The sequence below is a fragment of the Oncorhynchus mykiss genome, chromosome 12 (assembly GCF_013265735.2).
Source record: "Oncorhynchus mykiss isolate Arlee chromosome 12, USDA_OmykA_1.1, whole genome shotgun sequence".
Classification (NCBI taxonomy): Eukaryota; Metazoa; Chordata; class Actinopteri; order Salmoniformes; family Salmonidae; genus Oncorhynchus; species Oncorhynchus mykiss.
The window spans coordinates 47,634,237-47,654,872 of record NC_048576.1 but is presented as its reverse complement, the minus strand read 5'-3'; the positions used below and the strand labels follow the sequence as shown (position 1 = coordinate 47,654,872).

The window sequence follows — 20,636 nt, the reverse complement described above, 5'->3', positions numbered from 1 at the left end:
TAGGCTATGTCACACCATGTGATGAACAAAGCACCCGGACGAAAGCTTTTGACGGTCATATAGCATTTTTGTTTTCAATAATACCTTAGTGGCACTATTTCTGAATGTTTTGAAGCAGCGCCTGCCAAATATTCTTAAAATAACTTGAGTGAAAAGTGGCAGTATTAAGCAATGTTGAACATAAACATTCACATTACTCCAGATCCTTATCAATTTGGAGAGAAAGCACACAAAGTACAGTGCATTCAGAAAGTATACAGACCCCTTTTTTCACAATTTATGTTACAGCCTTATTCTAAAAATATATATATTTTTTTTACATTTTTGCCCCAAAAAAACAAAACAGATACCTTATTTACATAAGTATTCAGACCCTTTGCTATGAGACTCGACATTGAACTCATCCTTGATGTTTCTACAATTTGATTGGAGTCCACCTAGGGCTGGGTGATATGGCAAATCAATTATCACGATATCTAAATATTTTTTTTCATTCGATAACGATAATTATCATGATATTAATCAAATAATGTTTAACAGGTACATATCTGCTTCAGACACAATAATGCCTTAACAAACTACTAGGCAGGTAGCCTAGTGGTTAGAGCGTTGGACCAGTAACCCTCGAATCCCCAAGGTAAAAATCTGTCATTCTACCCCTGAAGAAGGCAGTTAAACCACTGTTCCCTGATAGGCCATCATTGTAAATAAGAAGTTGTTCTTAACCGACTTGGCTAGTTAAATAAAGGTTCCATAAAATAAAAATTGTTCCTTTTTGACTGTGCTAATTGGTAGCATGTCCTTAGCAATGAAATGCATAATAGCATTTGTGATGTCTGTCTTTTTGATGTTTGCTTGTAGGGCATAAACTCTGTCAGTGTTAACTGCTTCAGGCAAACATTCCTAGATTGGCTGGGGCTTGAGGGGCATTCATCAATACTCAAACTTCCTGCATGTTCCAAAGAGTGATTTTGCTTCAGATGTTGAAAAAGGTTTGTCGTATTACCAGACTTCGTAGCCACCTGTCTACGGCACAATTTGCGCCGGACATTGCTCTGCTCTTTGTCGGACTTCAAAAATCCAAACCACTTCCAAATTACTGAAACAGTTTAACCCTTTTTATCAATAATTTCTTCGTTGGAAGCTGCTCCTTCTCCATGGCGATAACTGTTTTCGCCTACATCACTAATTTTTCGTGGTTAATAGTGGCTAATCCACCAAGTGGTATTGGAGGGCCAGTAGGAGGCACTCTTTCCTCTGGTCTAAACAATATCCCAATGCCCCAGGGCAGTGATTGGGGACACTGCCCTGTGTAGGGTGCCGTCTTTCGGATGGGACGTTAAACGGGCGAGCAACTCTCTGAGGTCATTAAAGATCCCATGGCACTTATCGTAAGAGTAGGGGTGTTAACCCCAGTGTCCTGGCTAAATTCCCAATCTGGCCCTCAAACCATCACAATCACCTAATAATCCCCAGTTTACAATTGGTTCATTCATCCCCCTCCTCTCCCCTGTAACTATTCCCCAGGTCGTTGCTGCAAATGAGAACGTGTTCTCAGTCAACTTACCTGGTAAAATAACGGATAAATAAACTTGAGGTGCTAACTGTTTTTTGGTGGGCGTATACCTCGCCATGTGCATATTGTCGCTTCTCCGCACATTCCTGCTGTGTCAGAGGTGAAATGGACTGCTGTACCTAATTATTCAATATCGACCCTATCGGAAATTAATCTAAACGTTTTTATATCGTTATTGAGGGAAGTAATTACCTCTAATTAATTATTGATTTATCGCCCAGCCCTAAGTCCACCTGTGGTAAATTCAATTGATTGGACATGATTTGGAACTGCACACACCTGTCTGTATAAGGTCCCACAATTGACAGTGCATGTCAGAGCAAAAACAAAGCCATGAGGTCGAAGGAATTGTTTGTTGGGCTCCGAGACAGGATTGTGTCGAGGCACAGATCTGGGGAAGGGTACCAAAAAATGTATGCAGCATAGTGGCCTCCATTCTTAAATGGAAAAAGTTTGGAACCACCAAGACGCTTCCTAGAGTTATCCGCTCGGACAAGCTGAGCAATGGGGAAAGAAGGGCCTTGGTCAGAGAGGTGACAAGAACCCAATGCTCTCTCTGACAGAGCTCCAGAGTTCCTTTTTGGAGATGGGCGGACCTTCTAGAAACACAACCATCTCTGCAGCACTCCACCAATCAGGCCTTTATGGTAGTGGCGAGACAGATGCCACTCCTCAGTAAAAGGCACATGACAGCCCACTTGGCGTTTGCCAAAGGCACCTAAAGACACTGACCATGAGAAACAAGATTCGATGGTCTGAAGAAACCAAGTTTGACCTCTTGCCTGAATGCCAAGCATCATGTCTGGAGGAAACCTGGAACCATCCCAAAGGTGATGTATGGTGGTGGCAGCAACATGCTGTGGGGAGGTTTTTCAGAAGCAGAGACTGGCAGACTAGTCAGGATCAAGGAAAAAAGATGAAAACCTGCTACAGAGTGCTCAGGACCTCAAACTGGGGCAACGATGTATGTACCTTCCAACAGGACGACGACCCTAAGCACACAGCCAAGACAACGTAGAAGTCGCTTTGGGACATATCTCTGAATGTCCTTGAGTGGCTCAGCCAGAAGCCGGACTTGAACCCGATCGAACATCTCTGGAGAGACCTGAAAATAGCTATGCAGCAACGCTCCCCATCCAACCTGACAGAGCTTGAGAGGATTTGCACAGAAGAATGGGAGAAATTCCCCAAATATAGGTGTGCCAAGCTTGTAGCGTCATACCCAAGAAGACTCGAGGCTGTAATCGCTGCCAAAGGTGCTTCTACAAAGTACTGAGTAAAGGGTCTGAATAGTTATGTAAATATGATATCAGTTTTTATTATTGATACATTTCTAAACTTATTTTTGCTTTGTCATCATGGGGTATTGTGTGTATATTGATGAGGGGGGTAAGAACAATTTAATCCATTTTAGAATAAGTCTGTAACGTAAAACAAAATGTGGAAAAGGTTCAAGGGGTCACAATACTTTCCAAAGGCACTGTATCTGACGCACTGGATTAGGGCTGGGAATTGCCAAGGACCTCACAATACGATATTATCGCATACATAGGCTTGTATTGCAATTCTCAGGGTTCTATATGCATTGCTATTTGATGCTCCAAATATTGCTCACTTTATATCTGCTGCAGAGAGGTGAGAACGAGTTTTGATCAGTCAGGAAAATGAAAGTGCTGAAAACATGTTAGCTCACTATTTAATAAGATGCCGAACAAAAGTTATAGGATGAAAAATAGTGGCTTTTTGGAGCAGGTACAGATGACTACTGGTAGCTAATGCTACCTACAGTATTAAAACTATATACACTGCTCAAAAAAATAAATGGAACACTAAAATAACACATCCTAGATCTGAATGAATGAAATATTCTTATTTAATACTTTTTTCTTTACATAGTTGAATGTGCTGACAACAAAATCACACAAACATTATCAATGGGAATCAAATTTATCAACCCATGGAGGTCTGGATTTGGAGTCACACTCAACATTAAAGTGGAAAACCACACTACAGGCTGATACAACTGTGATGTAATGTCCTTAAAACAAGCCAAAATGAGGCTCAGTAGTGTGTGTGGCCTCCACGTGCCTGTATGACCTCCCGACAACGCCTGGGCATGCTCCTGATGAGGTGGCGCATGGTCTCCTGAGGGATCTCATCCCAGACCTGGACTAAAGCATCCGCCAACTCCTGGACAGTCTGTGGCGTTGGTGGATGGAGCGAGACATGATGTCCCAGATGTGCTCAATTGGATTCAGGTCTGGGGAACGGGCGGGCCAGTCCATTGCATCAATGCCTTCCTCTTGCAGGAACTGCTGACACACTTCAGCCACATGAGGTCTAGCATTGTCTTGCATTAGGAGGAACCCAGGGCCAACCGCACCAGCATATGGTCTCACAAGGGGTCTGAGGATCTCATCTCTGTACCCAATGGCAGTCAGGCTACCTCTGGCAAGCACATGGAGGGCTGTGCGGCCCCCCAGAGAAATGCCACCCCACACCATGACTGACCCACCACCAAACCGGTCATGCTGGAGGATGTTGCAGGCAGCAGAACGTTCTCCACGGCGTCTCCAGACTGTCACGTCTGTCACGTGCTCAGTGTGAACCTGCTTTCATCTGTGAAGAGCACAGGGCGCCAGCGACGAATTTGCCAATCTTGGTGTTCTCTGGCAAATGCCAAACGTCCTGCACGGTGTTGGGCTGTAAGCACAACCCCCACCTGTGGCTGTCGGGCCCTCATACCACCCTCATGGAGTCTGTTTCTGACTTTTTGAGCAGACACATGCACATTTGTGGCCTGCTGGAGGTCATTTTGCAGGGCTCTGACAGTGCTCCTTCTGCTCCTCCTTGCACAAAGGCAGAGGTAGCGGTCCAGCTGCTGGGTTGTTGCCCTCCTACGGCCTCCTCCACGTCTCCTGATGTATTGGCCTGTCTCCTGGTAGCGCCTCCATGCTCTGGAGACTACGCTGACAGACACAGCAAACCTTCTTGCCACAGCTCGCATTGATGTGCCATCCTGGATGAGCTGCACTACCTGAGCCACTTGTGTGGGTTGTAGACTCCATCTCATGCTACCACTAGAGTGAAAGCACCGCCAGCATTCAAAAGTGACCAAAACATCAGCCAGGAAGCATAGGAACTGAGAAGTGGTCTGTGGTCACCACCTGCAGAACCACTCCTTTATTGGGGGTGTCTTACTAATTGCCTATAATTTCCACCTGCTGTCTATTCCATTTGCACAACAGCATGTGAAATTTGTCAATCAGTGTTGATTCCTAAGTGGACAGTTTGATTTCACAGAAGTGTGATTGACTTGGAGTTACATTGTGTTGTTTAAGTGTTCCCTTTTATTTTTTTGAGCAGTCTATATTACAGTTGAAGTCGGAAGTTTACATACACCTTAGGCAAATACATTTAAACTCTGTTTTTCACAATTCCTGACATTTAATCCTAATAAAAATGTCTTCGGTCAGTTAGCATCACCACTTTATTTTAAGAATGTGATTTTCAGATTTTATTTCTTTCATCACACTCTGTGGGTCAGACCTTGACATACACTCAATTCGTTTTTGGTAGCATTGCCTTTAAATTGTTTAACTTGGGTCAAGTGTTTTGGGTAGCCTTCCATAAGCTTCCCACAATAAGTTGGGTGAATTTTATCCCATTCCTCCTGACAGAGCTGGTGTAACTGAATCAGATTTGTAGGCCCCCTTGCACACTTTCAGTTCTGCTCAAACATTTTCTATAGGACTGAGGTTAGGGCTTTGTGATGACCACTCCAATACCTTGACTTTGTTGTCCTTAAGCCATTTTGCTACCACTTTGGAAGTATGCTTGGGGTCATTGTCCATTTGGAAGACCCATGTGTGACCAAGCTTTAACTTCCTGACTGATGTCTTGAGATGTTGCTTCAATATAGCCACATAATTTTTCTACCTCATGATGCCATCTATTTTGTGAAGTGCACCTCCTGCAGTAAAGCACCCCCACATCATGATGATGTCACCCCTGTGCTTCACGGTTGGGATGGTGTTCTTCGGCTTGCAAGCATCCCCCTTTTTCCTCCAAACATAACGATGGTCATTATGGCCAAACAGTTTGATTTTTGTTTCATCAGACCAGAGGACATTTCTCCAAAAAGTACAATCTTTGTCCCCATGCGCAGTTACAAACCGTAGTCTGGCTTTTTTTATGCTGAGCGGCCTTTCAGGTTATGTCGATATAGGACATGTTTTACTGTGGATATAGATACTTTTGTACCTGTTTCCTCCAGCATCTTCACAAGGTTCTTTGCTGTTGTTCTGGGATTGATTTGCACTTTTTGCACTGAAGTACGTTCATCTCTAGGAGACAGGTGTCTCCTTCCTCAGAGGTATGACGGCTGTGTGGTCCCATGGTGTTTATTCTTGCGTACTATTGTTTGTACAGATGAACGTGGTACCTTTAGGCATTTGTAAATTGCTCCCAAGGATGAATCAGACTTGTGGAGGTCTACAATTTTGTTTCTAACGTCTTGACTGATTTAGTTTGATTTTTCCCATGATGTCAAGCAAAGAAGCACCGGGTTTGAAGGTAGGCCTTGAAATACATCCACAGGTACACCTCCAATTGACTCAAAATATGTCAATTAGCCTATCAGAAGCGTCTAAAGCCATGACATAATTTTCTGGAATTTTCCAAGATGTTTAAAGGCACAGTCAACTTAGTGTATGTAAACTTCTGACCCACTAGAATTGTGATAGTGAAATAATCTGTCTGTAAACAATTGTTGGAAAAATGACTTGTCATGCACAAAGTAGATGTCCTAACCGACTTGCCAAAACTATAGTTTGTTATCAAGAAATGTGTGGAGTGGTTGAAAAATAGTTTTCATGACACCAACCTTAGTGTATGTAAACGTATTACTTCAGTACCACACACGTTTCTTTATTTTTACTATTGTCTACTTTGTAGAATAAGAGAGCAGAAATCAAAACTATGAAATAACATATGGAAACATGTAGGATGCAAAAAAAGTGTTAAAACAAATCAATATATTTCTAACCTTTAAAAGAGCCTCCCTTTGCCTTGATGACAGCTTTGCACACTCTTGGCATTCTCCCAACATTCTTGAAGGAGTTCCCATATATGTTGTGCTCCTTAGTGGCGCAGCGGTCTCTGGCAATGCCCTGCAGTGCTAGAGGCCTCACCACATACAGCCCGGGATCGAACCAAGGTATCACATCCGGCCGTGATCGAGAGTCCCATTGGCCAAGCGTCGTCCGGGTTAGAGGAGGGTTTGGCTGGGCTATTCCGTCATTGTAAAATAAGAATTTTTCATAACTGACTTGCCAAGTTAAATCAATTTAAAATATATGTTGCACATTTGTTGGCTGCTTTTCCTTCACTTCGCGGTCCAACTCCTCTCAAACCATCTCTATTGGCTTGAGATCGGTTGGTTATGGAGTCCAGGTCTTATGCGGCACTCCATCACTCTCCTTGGAGTCACTCCATCACTCTCCTTGGAGTCACTCCATCACTCTCCTTACACAGCCTGGTAGGTGTGTTGGGCCATTTTCATGTTGAAAAACAAGTAATACACATACTAAGCACAAACCAGATGGGATGGTGTATCGCTACAGAATGCTGTGGTAGCCATGCTGGTTACAGTGCCTTGCGAAAGTATTCGGCCCCCTTGAACTTTGCGACCTTTTGCCACATTTCAGGCTTCAAACATAAAGATATAAAACTGTATTTTTTTGTGAAGAATCAACAACAAGTGGGACACAATCATGAAGTGGAACGACATTTATTGGATATTTCAAACTTTTTTAACAAATCAAAAATGGAAAAATTGGGCGTGCAAAATTATTCAGCCCCTTTAATTTCAGTGCAGCAAACTCTCTCCAGAAGTTCAGTGAGGATCTCTGAATGATCCAATGTTGACCTAAATGACTAATGATGATGATATACAATCCACCTGTGTGTAATCAAGTCTCCGTATAAATGCACCTGCACTGTGATAGTCTCAGAGGTCCGTTAAAAGCGCAGAGAGCATCATGAAGAACAAGGAACACACCAGGCAGGTCCGAGATACTGTTGTGAAGAAGTTTAAAGCCGGATTTGGATACAAAAAGATTTCCCAAGCTTTAAACATCCCAAGGAGCACTGTGCAAGCAATAATATTGAAATGGAAGGAGTATCAGACCACTGCAAATCTACCAAGACCTGGCCGTCCCTCTAAACTTTCAGCTCATACAAGGAGAAGACTATCACAGTGCAGGTGCATTTATACGGAGACTTGATTACACACAGGTGGATTGTATTTATCATCATTAGTCATTTAGGTCAACATTGGATCATTCAGAGATCCTCACTGAACTTCTGGAGAGAGTTTGCTGCACTGAAAGTAAAGGGGCTGAATAATTTTGCACGCCCAATATTTCAGTTTTTGATATGTTAAAAAAGTTTGAAATATCCAATAAATGTCGTTCCACTTCATGATTGTGTCCCACTTGTTGTTGATTCTTCACAAAAAAATACAGTTTTATATCTTTGTTTGAAGCCTGAAATGTGGCAAAAGGTTGCAAAGTTCACTAACTGTCACCAGCAAAGCACCATTACACCACCACCTCCATGCTTCACGGTGGGAACCACACATGCGGAGAGCATCCGTTTACGTATTCTGCGTCTTACAAAGACATGGTGGTTGGAACTAATAATGTCACATTTAGACTTGTCAGACCAAGGACCGATTTAGCCTAGTCTGCTGACCATTGCTTGTGTTTCTTGGCCCAAGCAAGTCTCTTCTTATTATTGGTGTCCTTTAGTAGTGGTTTCTTTGCAGCAATCGACCATGAAGGCCTGATTCACGCCGTCTCCTCTGAACAGTTGATGTTGAGATGTCTGTTACTTGAACTCTGAAGCATTTATTTGGGCTGCAATTTCTGAGGCTGGTAACTCTCTAATGAACGTATCCTCTGCAGCAGAGGTAACTCAGGGTCTTCCTTTCCTGTGCTGTTCCTCATGAGAGCCAGTTTCATCATAGCGCTTGATGGTTTTTGCAACTGCACTTGCAGAAACTTTCAAAGTTCTTCACATTTTCCGGATTGACTGACCTACATGTCTTCAAGTAATGATGGACTGTCGTTTCGCTTTGCTTATTTGAGCTGTTCTTGCCATAATATGGACTTGGTATTTTACCAAATAGGACTGTCTTTTGTATACCACCCCTACCTTGTCACAACATAATTGTTTGGCTCAAACGCATTAAGAATGACTATTTTATTTACATAGGCAAGTCAGTTAAGAACAAATTCTTATTTACAGTGACGGCCTAGGAACAGTGGGTTAACTGCCTTGTTCAAGGGCAGAACGACAGATTCTTTACCTTGTCAGCTCGAGGATTCGATCTAGCAACCTTTCGGTTACTGGCCCAACGCTCTAACCACTATGCTAAATAAATTCCACAAATTAACTTTTAACAAGGCACATGTGTTAAATTAAATGCTTTCCAGGTGAGTACCTCACAAAGCTGGTTGAGAGTGCCTAGAGTGTGCAAATCTGTTATCAAGGCAAATGGTGGCTACTTTGAAGAATCTAAAATATACACTTTTTTTGGTTACTACATGATTCCATATGTGTTATTTTATAGTTTCATGTCTACACTATTATTCTACAATGTAGAAAAAGAAGTAAATCCTGAATGAGTGTGTCCAAACTTACTGGCTTACTGGAGAGACGCTATCCGAAGCGGTGCAGCCAACAGGTTTCTCCACGCATCGCGCAGACAGGAAAAAACATCTTTCTGGTAAAAAGAGGGGCGGGGGCGTATGCCTTATGACTAACGTGACATGGTGTGATGAAAGAAACATACAGGAACTCAAATCCTTCTGTTCACCTGATTTAGAATTCCTCACAATCAAATGTAGACCGCATTATCTACCAAGAGAATTCTCTTCGATTATAATCACAGCCGTATATATCCCCCCCCAAGCAGACACATCGTTGGCTCTGAATGAACTTTATTTGACTCTTTGCAAACTGGAAACCATTTATCCGGAGGCTGCATTCATTGTAGCTGGGGATTTTAACAAGGCTAATCTGAAAACAGGACTCCCCAAATTTTATCAGCATATCGATTGCGCAACCAGGGGTGGAAAGACCTTGGATCATTGTTACTCTAACTTCCGCGACGCATATAAGGCCCTGCCCCGCCCCCCTTTCGGAAAAGCTGACCATGACTCCATTTTGTTGATCCCTGCCTACAGACAGAAACTAAAACAAGAGGCTCCCACACTGAGGTCTGTCCAACGCTGGTCCGACCAAGCTGACTCCACACTCCAAGACTGCTTCCATCACGTGGACTGGGACATGTTTCGTATTGCGTCAGACAACAACATTGACGAATACGCTGATTCGGTGTTCGAGTTCATTAGAACGTGCGTTGAAGATGTCGTTCCCATAGCAACGATTAAAACATTCCCTAACCAGAAACCGTGGATTGATGGCAGCATTCGTGTGAAACTGAAAGCGCGAACCACTGCTTTTAATCAGGGCAAGGTGTCTGGTAACATGACCGAATACAAACAGTGCAGCTATTCCCTCCGCAAGGCTATCAAACAAGCTAAGCGTCAGTACAGAGACAAAGTAGAATCTCAATTCAACGGCTCAGACACAAGAGGCATGTGGCAGGGTCTACAGTCAATCACGGACTACAGGAAGAAATCCAGCCCAGTCACGGACCAGGATGTCCTGCTCCCAGGCAGACTAAATAACTTTTTTGCCCGCTTTGAGGACAATACAGTGCCACTGACACGGCCTGCAACGAAAACTTGCGGTCTCTCCTTCACTGCAGCCGAGGTGAGTAAGACATTTAAACGTGTTAACCCTCGCAAGGCTGCAGGCCCAGACGGCATCCCCAGCCGCGCCCTCAGAGCATGCGCAGACCAGCTGGCCGGTGTGTTTACGGACATATTCAATCAATCCCTATACCAGTCTGCTGTTCCCACATGCTTCAAGAGGGCCACCATTGTTCCTGTTCCCAAGAAAGCTAAGGTAACTGAGCTAAACGACTACCGCCCCGTAGCACTCACTTCCGTCATCATGAAGTGCTTTGAGAGACTAGTCCAGGACCATATCACCTCCACCCTACCTGACACCCTAGACCCACTCCAATTTGCTTACCGCCCAAATAGGTCCACAGACGATGCAATCTCAACCACACTGCACACTGCCCTAACCCATCTGGACAAGAGGAATACCTATGTGAGAATGCTGTTCATTGACTACAGTTCGGCATTCAACACCATAGTACCCTCCAAGCTCGTCATCAAGCTCGAGACCCTGGGTCTCGACCCCGCCCTGTGCAACTGGGTACTGGACTTCCTGACGGGCCGCCCCCAGGTGGTGAGGGTAGGCAACAACATCTCCTCCCCGCTGATCCTCAACACTGGGGCCCCACAAGGGTGCGTTCTGAGCCCTCTCCTGTACTCCCTGTTCACCCACGACTGCGTGGCCACGCACGCCTCCAACTCAATCATCAAGTTTGCGGACGACACAACAGTGGTAGGCTTGATTACCAACAACGACGAGACGGCCTACAGGGAGGAGGTGAGGGCCCTCGGAGTGTGGTGTCAGGAAAATAACCTCACACTCAACGTCAACAAAACTAAGGAGATGATTGTGGACTTCAGGAAACAGCAGAGGGAACACCCCCCTATCCACATCGATGGAACAGTAGTGGAGAGGGTAGCAAGTTTTAAGTTCCTCGGCATACACATCACAGACAAACTGAATTGGTCCACTCACACAGACAGCATTGTGAAGAAGGCGCAGCAGCGCCTCTTCAACCTCAGGAGGCTGAAGAAATTCGGCTTGTCACCAAAAGCACTCACAAACTTCTACAGATGCACAATCGAGAGCATCCTGGCGGGCTGTATCACCGCCTGGTACGGCAACTGCTCCGCCCTCAACCGTAAGGCTCTCCAGAGGGTAGTGAGGTCTGCACAACGCATCACCGGGGGCAAACTACCTGCCCTCCAGGACACATACACCACCCGATGTCACAGGAAGGCCATAAAGATCATCAAGGACATCAACCACCCGAGCCACTGCCTGTTCACCCCGCTATCATCCAGAAGGCGAGGTCAGTACAGGTGCATCAAAGCTGGGACCGAGAGACTGAAAAACAGCTTCTATCTCAAGGCTATCAGACTGTTAAACAGCCACCACTAACATTGAGTGGCTGCTGCCAACACACTGACACTGACTCAACTCCAGCCACTTTAATAATGGGAATTGATGGGAAATGATGTAAATATATCACTAGCCACTTTAACCAATGCTACCTTATATAATGTTACTCACCCTACATTATTCATCTCATAGGCATACGTATATACTGTACTCTATATCATCGACTGTATCCTTATGTAATACATGTATCACTAGCCACTTTAACTATGCCACTTTGTTTACATACTCATCTCATATGTATATACTGTACTCGATACAATCTACTGTATCTGCCTATGCTGCTCTGTACCATCACTCATTCATATATCCTTATGTACATATTCTTTATCCCCTCACACTGTGTACAAGACAGTAGTTTTGGAATTGTTAGTTAGATTACTTGTTGCTTATTACTGCATTGTCGGAACTAGAAGCACAAGCATTTCGCTACACTCGCATTAACATCTGCTAACCATGTGTATGTGACAAATAAAATTTGATTTGATTTGATTACTGTATACATATATACACACTATAGGTATCCGTTCACTAGATATGCGTAACTGTGGTAGGCTTTCTCTGCATGTGTTCTGGAATACTTGCAGCAGGACTTCTCTGCTTTTGCTCTGCTCTCTCTTGGGCACCACTGAACACAGGCCTCAGTGGAACGACATGAAAGTGTTGGAAACCAGGAGGAAATACTGCACAGTGCACCGTAGTACCCCTGGCCTTTGTCTGACGTGGAGCAGGAAAGCCGGATTTTTGGGGGTCCATTGTTCTCCTCCTCATGGGGACAGGTTCAACTCTGAACACTGGCAGGCATGTTTTAGCAAGGCCACGCTAGCTTCCCATCCATCATTAATCAGAGGAAGGACATTTATCTTCTGTGGATTTCCTAGCTTTTTAATTTAGAATGTCGAAAGTTGAGAAATTCAAATCGTAACCTTTTAGTATTGTTATTGATATAATTGTTAACCTGCAGTGACAGGCCGCAGAACTATTCAATATAGATGATATCGTGGATGGATTCTGCAGTGTCTAGAGCTCTTTTTTGTTGTTGTTGTTGAGAAACCACATCAGTTCTTCATTTGATTGCTCATGCAATGGTGTGTACGGATTCGTATGTGTGCCTTTTGGCCTTCACCATGCTCCGTTAATGTCCGTTTTCCTGTTTCTTCTGCCACAGTATCCCCACCATCCCTGTGCAACTGAATGGATCCACCAGTGTGAGCTCAGCCCTGGCAGGTAAAGAGGTCCCAAGTAATTCATCCAATTTTCACGTCCCCAATGGTGGTACTACCTGTATTCTTACAGTCCCCATCCATGTGAATTCTAGCGGTTTCGGTAAAGCATTGTTTTTCTTGTTGACGATGGCAGAACCTTCTGCTCCATGAGGTTACGTCTCAGTGTGAAAGTAAGAGGGTGAAAAAGTGTTGCGTTTTCACACTCATAAGTTTTAAAATCAATGTTCGTTGACATACTTTGTTTCAGCCAAATGTGTAGCCTATGGCAAGCTAATGACTTAACAAAGATGGCTGTTACACCAGAAATAGGCTACACATTTGACAGCACTGTCCAGCAATTGTGTGCTTTAGTAAGCTTATCTGATAGACCTGACAGATTTTAGAGGCACAGCTTTTGTTGACCAGTCATTAAAGCAGTGATACAGAGAACTCCTTTGTGATTTCATGGCAATAGCCTGTCACTGTCTATGGTGTGAAAGCATTGTGTCTCTCTAGACAACTAGTCTAGCACCTCCAGTTTATCGCTGTGCACAATCTCCACAGACCAGGCCCTGTTGTGCACCAACCAGGCTTGGTTCTTGTCAGTTGCCCAGCCCATGATGTAATTTATTTTCCAGGGTAGTCTCAGGGGGTTGTGGTCTTAATGAAAAGGAATAGTTAAAGCAATAGTTCACTTTTTTCTTTCTCGTTACATTTTCCGTTACACTTAGGATGTTGTCGTTTTATCCAAAACGTTTATTTTATTTGTTATATGGTTATTTCGCAATGTCCAAAATGTCCTAGCTAGCAGTTCATCTTTTTACGCAAAAAAAAATCTCATTCCTGTTGAGCCAGCAGATAGGCCACCAGAGAGACAGACTGAGCATATATACAGTGGGGCAAAAAAGTATTTAGTCAGCCACCAAATTGTGCATGTTCTCCCACTTAAAGATGAGGGGCCTGTAATTTTCATCATAGGTACACTTCTACTATGACAGACAAAATGAGAAAGAAAATCACATTGTAGGATTTTTAATTAATTTATTTGCAAATTATGGTGGAAAATAAGTATTTGGTCACCTACAAACAAGCAAAATTTCTGGCTCTCATAGACCTGTAACTTCTTCTTTAAGAGGCTCCTCTGTCCTCCACTTGTTACTTGTATTAATGGCACCTGTTTGAACTTGTTATCAGTATAAAAGACACCTGTCCACAACCTGAAACAGTCACACTCCAAACTCCACTATGGCCAAGAACAAAGAGCTGTCAAAGCACACCAGAAACAAAATTGTAGACCTGCACCAGGCTGGGAAGACTGAATCTGCAATAGGTAAGCAGCTTGGTTTGAAGAAATCAACTGTGGGAGAAATTATTAGGAAATGGAAGACATACAAGACCACTGATAATCTCCCTCGATCTGGGGCTCCACGCAAGATCTCACCCCGTGGGGTCAAAATGATCACAAGAACGGTGAGCAAAAATCCCAGAACCACACAGGGGGACCTAGTGAATGACCTGCAGAGAGCTGGGACCAAAGTAACAAAGCCAGTAACCAGTACCATCAGTAACACACTACGCCGCCAGGGACTCAAATCCTGCAGTGCCAGATGTGTCCCCCTGCTTAAGCCAGTACATGTCCAGGCCCGTCTGAAGTTTGCTAGAGAGCATTTGGATGATCCAGAAGAAGATTGGGAGAATGTCATATGGTCAGATGAAACCAAAATATAACTTTTTGGTAAAAACTCAACTCGTCGTGTTTGGAGGACAAAGAATGCTGAGTTGCATCCAAAGAACACCATACCTACTGTGAAGCATGAGGGTGGAAACATCATGCTTTGGGGCTGTTTTTCTGCAAAGGGACCAGGACGACTGATCCGTGTAAAGGAAAGAATGAATGGTGCCATGTATCGTGAGATTTTGAGTGAAAACCTCCTTCCATCAGCAAGGGCATTGAAGATGAAACGAGGCTGGGTCTTTCAGCATGACAATGATCCCAAACACACCGCCCGGGCAACGAAGGAGTGGCTTCTTAAGAAGCATTTCAAGGCCCTGGAGTGGCCTAGCCAGTCTCCAGATCTCAACCCCATTGAAAGTCCGTGTTGCCCAGCAACAGCCCCAAAACATCACTGCTCTAGAGGAGATCTGCATGGAGGAATGGGCCAAAATACCAGCAACAGTGTGAAAACCTTGTGAAGACTTACAGAAAATGTTTGACCTTTGTCATTGCCAACAAAGGGTATATAACAAAGTATTGAGAAACTTTTGTTATTGACCAAATACTTATTTTCCACCATAATTTGCAAATTCATAAAAAATCCTACAATGTGATTTTCTGGATTTTGTCTCTCATTTTGTCTGTCATAGTTGAAGTGTACCTATGATGAAAATTACAGGCCTCTCTCATATTTTTAAGTGGGAGAACTTGCACAATTGGTGGCTGACTAAATACTTTTTTGCCCCACTGTATATGCATGTGTGACCAACAGCAATTCAGCTTATTTTGCATGTGAACACTTTTGGTCCAGTTGGACTTTAGCTAAAATGTTTTGTAGAGTGCATTTTTGAAGATTTTCTTTGTTACATTTTGTAAATATTTGTTTGTGTCCTCTTTAAAACTTACCCTTAATGAAATAACAGTTTTTTTCCCACATAGTTGGTTCAGGGATTCGACTCGGCAACCATTCAGTTACTGTTTCAACTCTTATAACCACTAGGCTAAATGCTGTCCAGAATCGAGGCAGAACCTTACAATATGGCTTTAAAAAGGAAATCGGTGCATTTATCACATCAGCCCACATTTATTACTGCTGAATGTTAGTCAAACACATTTTCTTTACTGTACAAACAATGAATCCAAATGACTTCTTATTCCTGAATCCAATGTTCTCTATTTTGACCAAGCAGAATTGGTCTGGAAGCTTCCCAAACTTCCCAATACACGCCCTCTTTTCCCACCAGTCAGTCACTGCTTTATCCACCATGTCGCATCCCTTTGGTCCTGATCCCCTTCCAACCCCCCCGTCCCCCACCCCCGTCCCCCACCCCCTCTGCATGTCTCCACCGGTCCTCCCCTGGCCACCCACTCCAGGCATGGCCTCCATTTTGATGTCAGCAGTGGGACTCGGCGTACGCTTCATGAGTGCTCCCTCCTCCGCTCCTCCTCCCCCCAGCAGCAGCAGGCCCGCGGGCTCCAAAAGTCGCAGCTCGGTTAGGAGGGAAAAGAGGCAGCACAGGACAGGTAGCTACGCCACCCACCCCCCTCCTACCCCCCCCCCCCCCCCCCCCATTATGGGCCTGCATCCAGCTCTGTGCCTTGTCACATCCAATGCTTTCCATTGTGTTGTCATCTAGAGTTATCCCAAACAAGTTGTAATACATGTTCAAATATGAAAAAAATTTATTCCTTGTGTTTTTGTGGTGGGAAACTAATATGCCTGCCTGGTGAAACAACATTGGCGATATCCGAGCTAGGAATTCCTATTCTCACTCAGTTTTAGGATCTCAATAGTCACTACACAAGACTTACAATCAATGGGAGTGATGGGGGCAACTGAAATCAACTCATTGATTTGGTTTGACTTGCCTTAAAGGTGATTTGGCCCAAAATATATCATGGTTGCCCCTATCACTCCCATAGATCTTTCACTAGAGGTGGCTAAAGTTAGCTCAAGTTAGTAGTGGCTTTTAAAATAAACCTGAACCATGGATTACATTTCCCCTGGCTGATATACTACTATCAGTGTAAGGAACCATTTATCATTAAGTTGTGTGTGTGTATTTTAGATTATATGTACACATTTCAAAATGAAAATGAAAAGGCATCTCAGGCAGTGTGTTTTGATTGTTACCTGCAGGCTAGTATAGCGTCCTTTTATCTTACATGTGCTCACTCTTTTATTTCATTCCATCGCCTACTTGTCTCTGTACTAATCATTTGCCCTCACGTGACTCTCTCATTCATATCCACGAATCAGTGTTGTGATGTTGCTTGGCGGTCAACACCGTATTCATTAGCTAACAAACATTGGTGTGTTTCCTTCAGAACTAATCGTGTTCCTGCTTTTTGGATCCAGCTTATCTTCATATAATGCCTTTTTATTTACGAAGGTGTTCTATAAAGATGGCGAACTGACATTCACAAATCTAACTCTGAGGAAGCACCTGAAATTGGCACCATATTCCCTACATAGTGCACTACTTTTGACCAATGTAGGGAATAGGGTGGCATTTGTGACGCATACCCTGACTGACGAAGGAAGAGCAAGAGGGTGCGTTTGGCACATTAGTAGATTAGTGTCAACATCTTACCCTCTTCTCTCATTCAGCCATAACTGTCAAACATTAATACTGTGTGCCTCAAACTCATGTTACATTTTCGAGCAGTGCTCTTGCATGGTACAGATTTGCCAACTAAGCCTGCCTAAAGTCTGAGCTGCAGCGAAGTGTGTAGGCTACTTCTGCAGAATGAGTTGGACATTTTTGCTTTAGGCTTTCAGAAGGCAGAAATATAAAATACAGTGAAAGTGACGTGTCAATTAAAATGTTTTTGGATTTAACTATAGGCTATAAAATCTAGGCTTATATCTGTGAACATAATTTGTTCGCAAACTGCAAAACAACTAGGCAACCACTGAAAGCCATGGATTAAAAAAACAAATGTCTATACAATTTCTGTCATGATAATACCACCTGTGTCCTGTGTATGTGGTTGGCTTCTCCCCAACTCTGTTCATTGTGTCCACTATCCTCTCAGTCCCGGCCCAGAAACCAGAGGATGTCATTCACCGCTACATGGAGGAAGTGGCCTCTGCTCAAGACGAGGTACGCATGTCAATGTCAATCTCCCTCCTCCCTCGCATCTTATTTATTTATTTATTTATTTGTTTTTTTTGTATAGGGTGAAGTTGCCCCTAGGCGCTGATCTTGGGTCAGTTTAGCATTTTCCCCCCTAATGGTTAAGGTTAGGATTGGGGGAAGGGAATCTTATCCTAGATCTGTACCTAGGGGGAAATTCTCCCTGGGGCCGTCTTTTTACGCAGCACTCACTGAAGTAGTGCTCTTGCAGGAGAATCAGTCGTGTGTTTCCTCGTTCTGGTACACAGGAACTCATTGTAAAGATGCAATTAATTACACCTGCTTTAGTTTGCATGTAGTCTCTCAGACTTAAACTATATTTGTAAAAAATTATACATTCATGTGAAGGTGATGTGATTTTTTTTTATATACAAAGCAACTAATTGTATTTGTATTGAAGAAAGAAATGTTATTTTGCAAAGAATTTGCAGTATGCAGGTTGAAAGCAATATGATTTCTCTAAAATGAACACAGGCTTGGCCTATTTCTAAAGCAGTATGAGCAAACCAACTGCTGTTTTGTATACAATACCCATCTGTATCCCCAAGTTATCCCAACCACAATTGATAGACTTGCAATATAATATCATAGAGATCCTGTAATACTTGTTCTCATGTAATTTTATGATAACATTCTCCCTGTGGTTTCAGGACTGCATCATCTGTATGGACCGGCTGTCTTGTCCGTCGGATTATGACGTGGCGTCTGAGGGAGCCCAGTCCATCCAGCCTGGCGCCGTGGGCAAGTTCAAGTGTGGACACACCCTCCACATGCTCTGCATGCTGGCCATGTACAACAATGGTACCAAGGTGGGTGCCACAGAGATCCTAAATGTAATTCAGTTGGTTGCCTGGAAGACACGACCCCACATATTGTCCTACATAGAGGCATTAACATATTATAAGCCTTATAAGGCACTATAATGGCTTGTACATGCTTATAACAAGTAATGAAGCATTGTACTTGCAGGCTAAAAGTTAAGTGTCACCCACAACGTGTCATATTACAGTGCCTTCAGAAAGTATTCACACCCCTTGACTTTTTCCACATTTTGTTGTTACAGCCTGGATTGAAAATTGATTAAATTTAGATTTTTTTGGGGGGGGTCACTGGCCTACACACAATACCCAATAATATCATAGCGGAATTCTATTTTTTTTTATTAAATAAAAATGAAAAGCTAATACGTTTTGAGAAGGGCTGTGGCGGTCATGAGATTTTGTTGGCCGGTGATTGTCAAGCATATAACTGCCGGTCTCACGGTAATTGTCTGTTATTAAACACATGTAGCATCTCCTGGCTTCCGCTGATGTAGACCATAGGAACATCTACATTTTAAAAAGTCTAATAAATCCATGTAATATGGCCTACACCATCACAGTAAATCCATGATGTATTTTAGACAGGTCTAAAGAAACATGATATGAAGATGTTATCTATTTCAAAAGTATAGAATAGCATACTCTGAGTCCATATGTTAGGCCCTGATCAGGCTATGCCATATGGCTGTGGGCTACGCTGTGGGTTACACTAGTTAATTTAGCCTACAAGATTTGCTTAGAATGCCGTGCCATTATTTTATAGTTTTGAAGAATACAATTGAAAATGGCTGAATAAAATAAAGGATATTTTCTCAAAGATTTGAGTGGGCACATGTGGCTATTCTGTGTTGATCGGTTAACAAAGAAGCAGGTATATTTGTAACTTTTGTTGTGATACAAATGTTGGGCTATATGTTTTGATTTTGGATACATTCTGCGGCTCCATGATGCGACTCCAATGATTTGAGAAAAAGTCACATGAAAGGCACGAGATCTGCTTTGTTTTTTTGCGCAGGCTGTACATTATCAGTCTCTCATTCACAATTTGACAAGCACTTGACAATGCCTCAAATCTTCCGGCTAACCCCCCTTTTTGTGGCCGTAATGCCCCCTAAAAAAATCCATGCCTTTTGCGGCCGTTGTGCCCTTGGGCTAAATATAATAGTTATAATTCCCTTCTCCTAACTGCGTGTCGAAGCACCTCACTCACATGGCTCTCCGTCACATGATTGGGTCTTTCTCTTTCGACACATTGGGGACGCAACTGTGTGCGTCCTTATCCAATTCCAAAGTGCATATTGAAGATATTGGAAGAACTGTCCACATTTACTTTGTCAGCCAACGAGATGAGTAGGCCTAACAAACAGCAAAAGCACTAGCCTGTTAATCTACTATCCCGGACAGTACAAAAGTTGACTCATGTCTCTACACCTGTTGTAAAGCGTATTAATGTGCTTCATTTTAAGAAGTGAATTGGCCACTTTTTAGTTGTGATACAAACATATAGGCCTATGGGCTAGGCTACATGAGGTGTGTGACTGATTTTAAAGTTGCGGGAAAAAAGAAGCATTCTCTATTTCTTGCATCATTCACAAGTGATAGGCTAATATTGTCAGCCAGCGTACTATTCTTAATTTAATCTTTACATACACTAAATAATCTGTGTGAAATTTGATTTAGAATGAACCATTATCATGCACCTGTCTTGAAACGGGCAGCTGACAAAAATACATGTCCTACTTTCGCTAGCCTGTAGAAAGCTGATGAGATCCTCCAAATGTTTAAGAGGCCATCAATCTGTTTTCTCACACAGTTGCATAGCCTATAAAAATGTTGCACAACATGGGCTCTCATGAAGGGTTTGATTACGTTTGCATTGATGTCAGTGATTAGAGGGACAATGTAGTGTTGAATACCAGGCAGTTAGCAAGTTAGGTAGACTAC

The 20,636-nt window shown here is 43.2% G+C and overlaps 1 protein-coding gene across 2 annotated transcripts in view; it reads left to right on the top strand.

The window, feature by feature from the left end:
• Positions 1-20,636, top strand: part of LOC110537700 (probable E3 ubiquitin-protein ligase DTX2) — a 31,710-nt gene that overhangs the window by 3,493 nt on the left and 7,581 nt on the right. Inside the window, exons 3-6 of one of the 2 annotated variants that reach the window (XM_036937662.1) lie at positions 12,981-13,039; positions 16,106-16,255; positions 17,771-17,838; positions 18,522-18,680. In XM_036937662.1, the coding sequence (XP_036793557.1) occupies positions 12,981-13,039; positions 16,106-16,255; positions 17,771-17,838; positions 18,522-18,680 (436 nt within the window). The remainder of the gene's footprint in view (positions 1-12,980; positions 13,040-16,105; positions 16,256-17,770; positions 17,839-18,521; positions 18,681-20,636) is intronic. The other variant, XM_021623940.2, reaches the window with a different exon arrangement.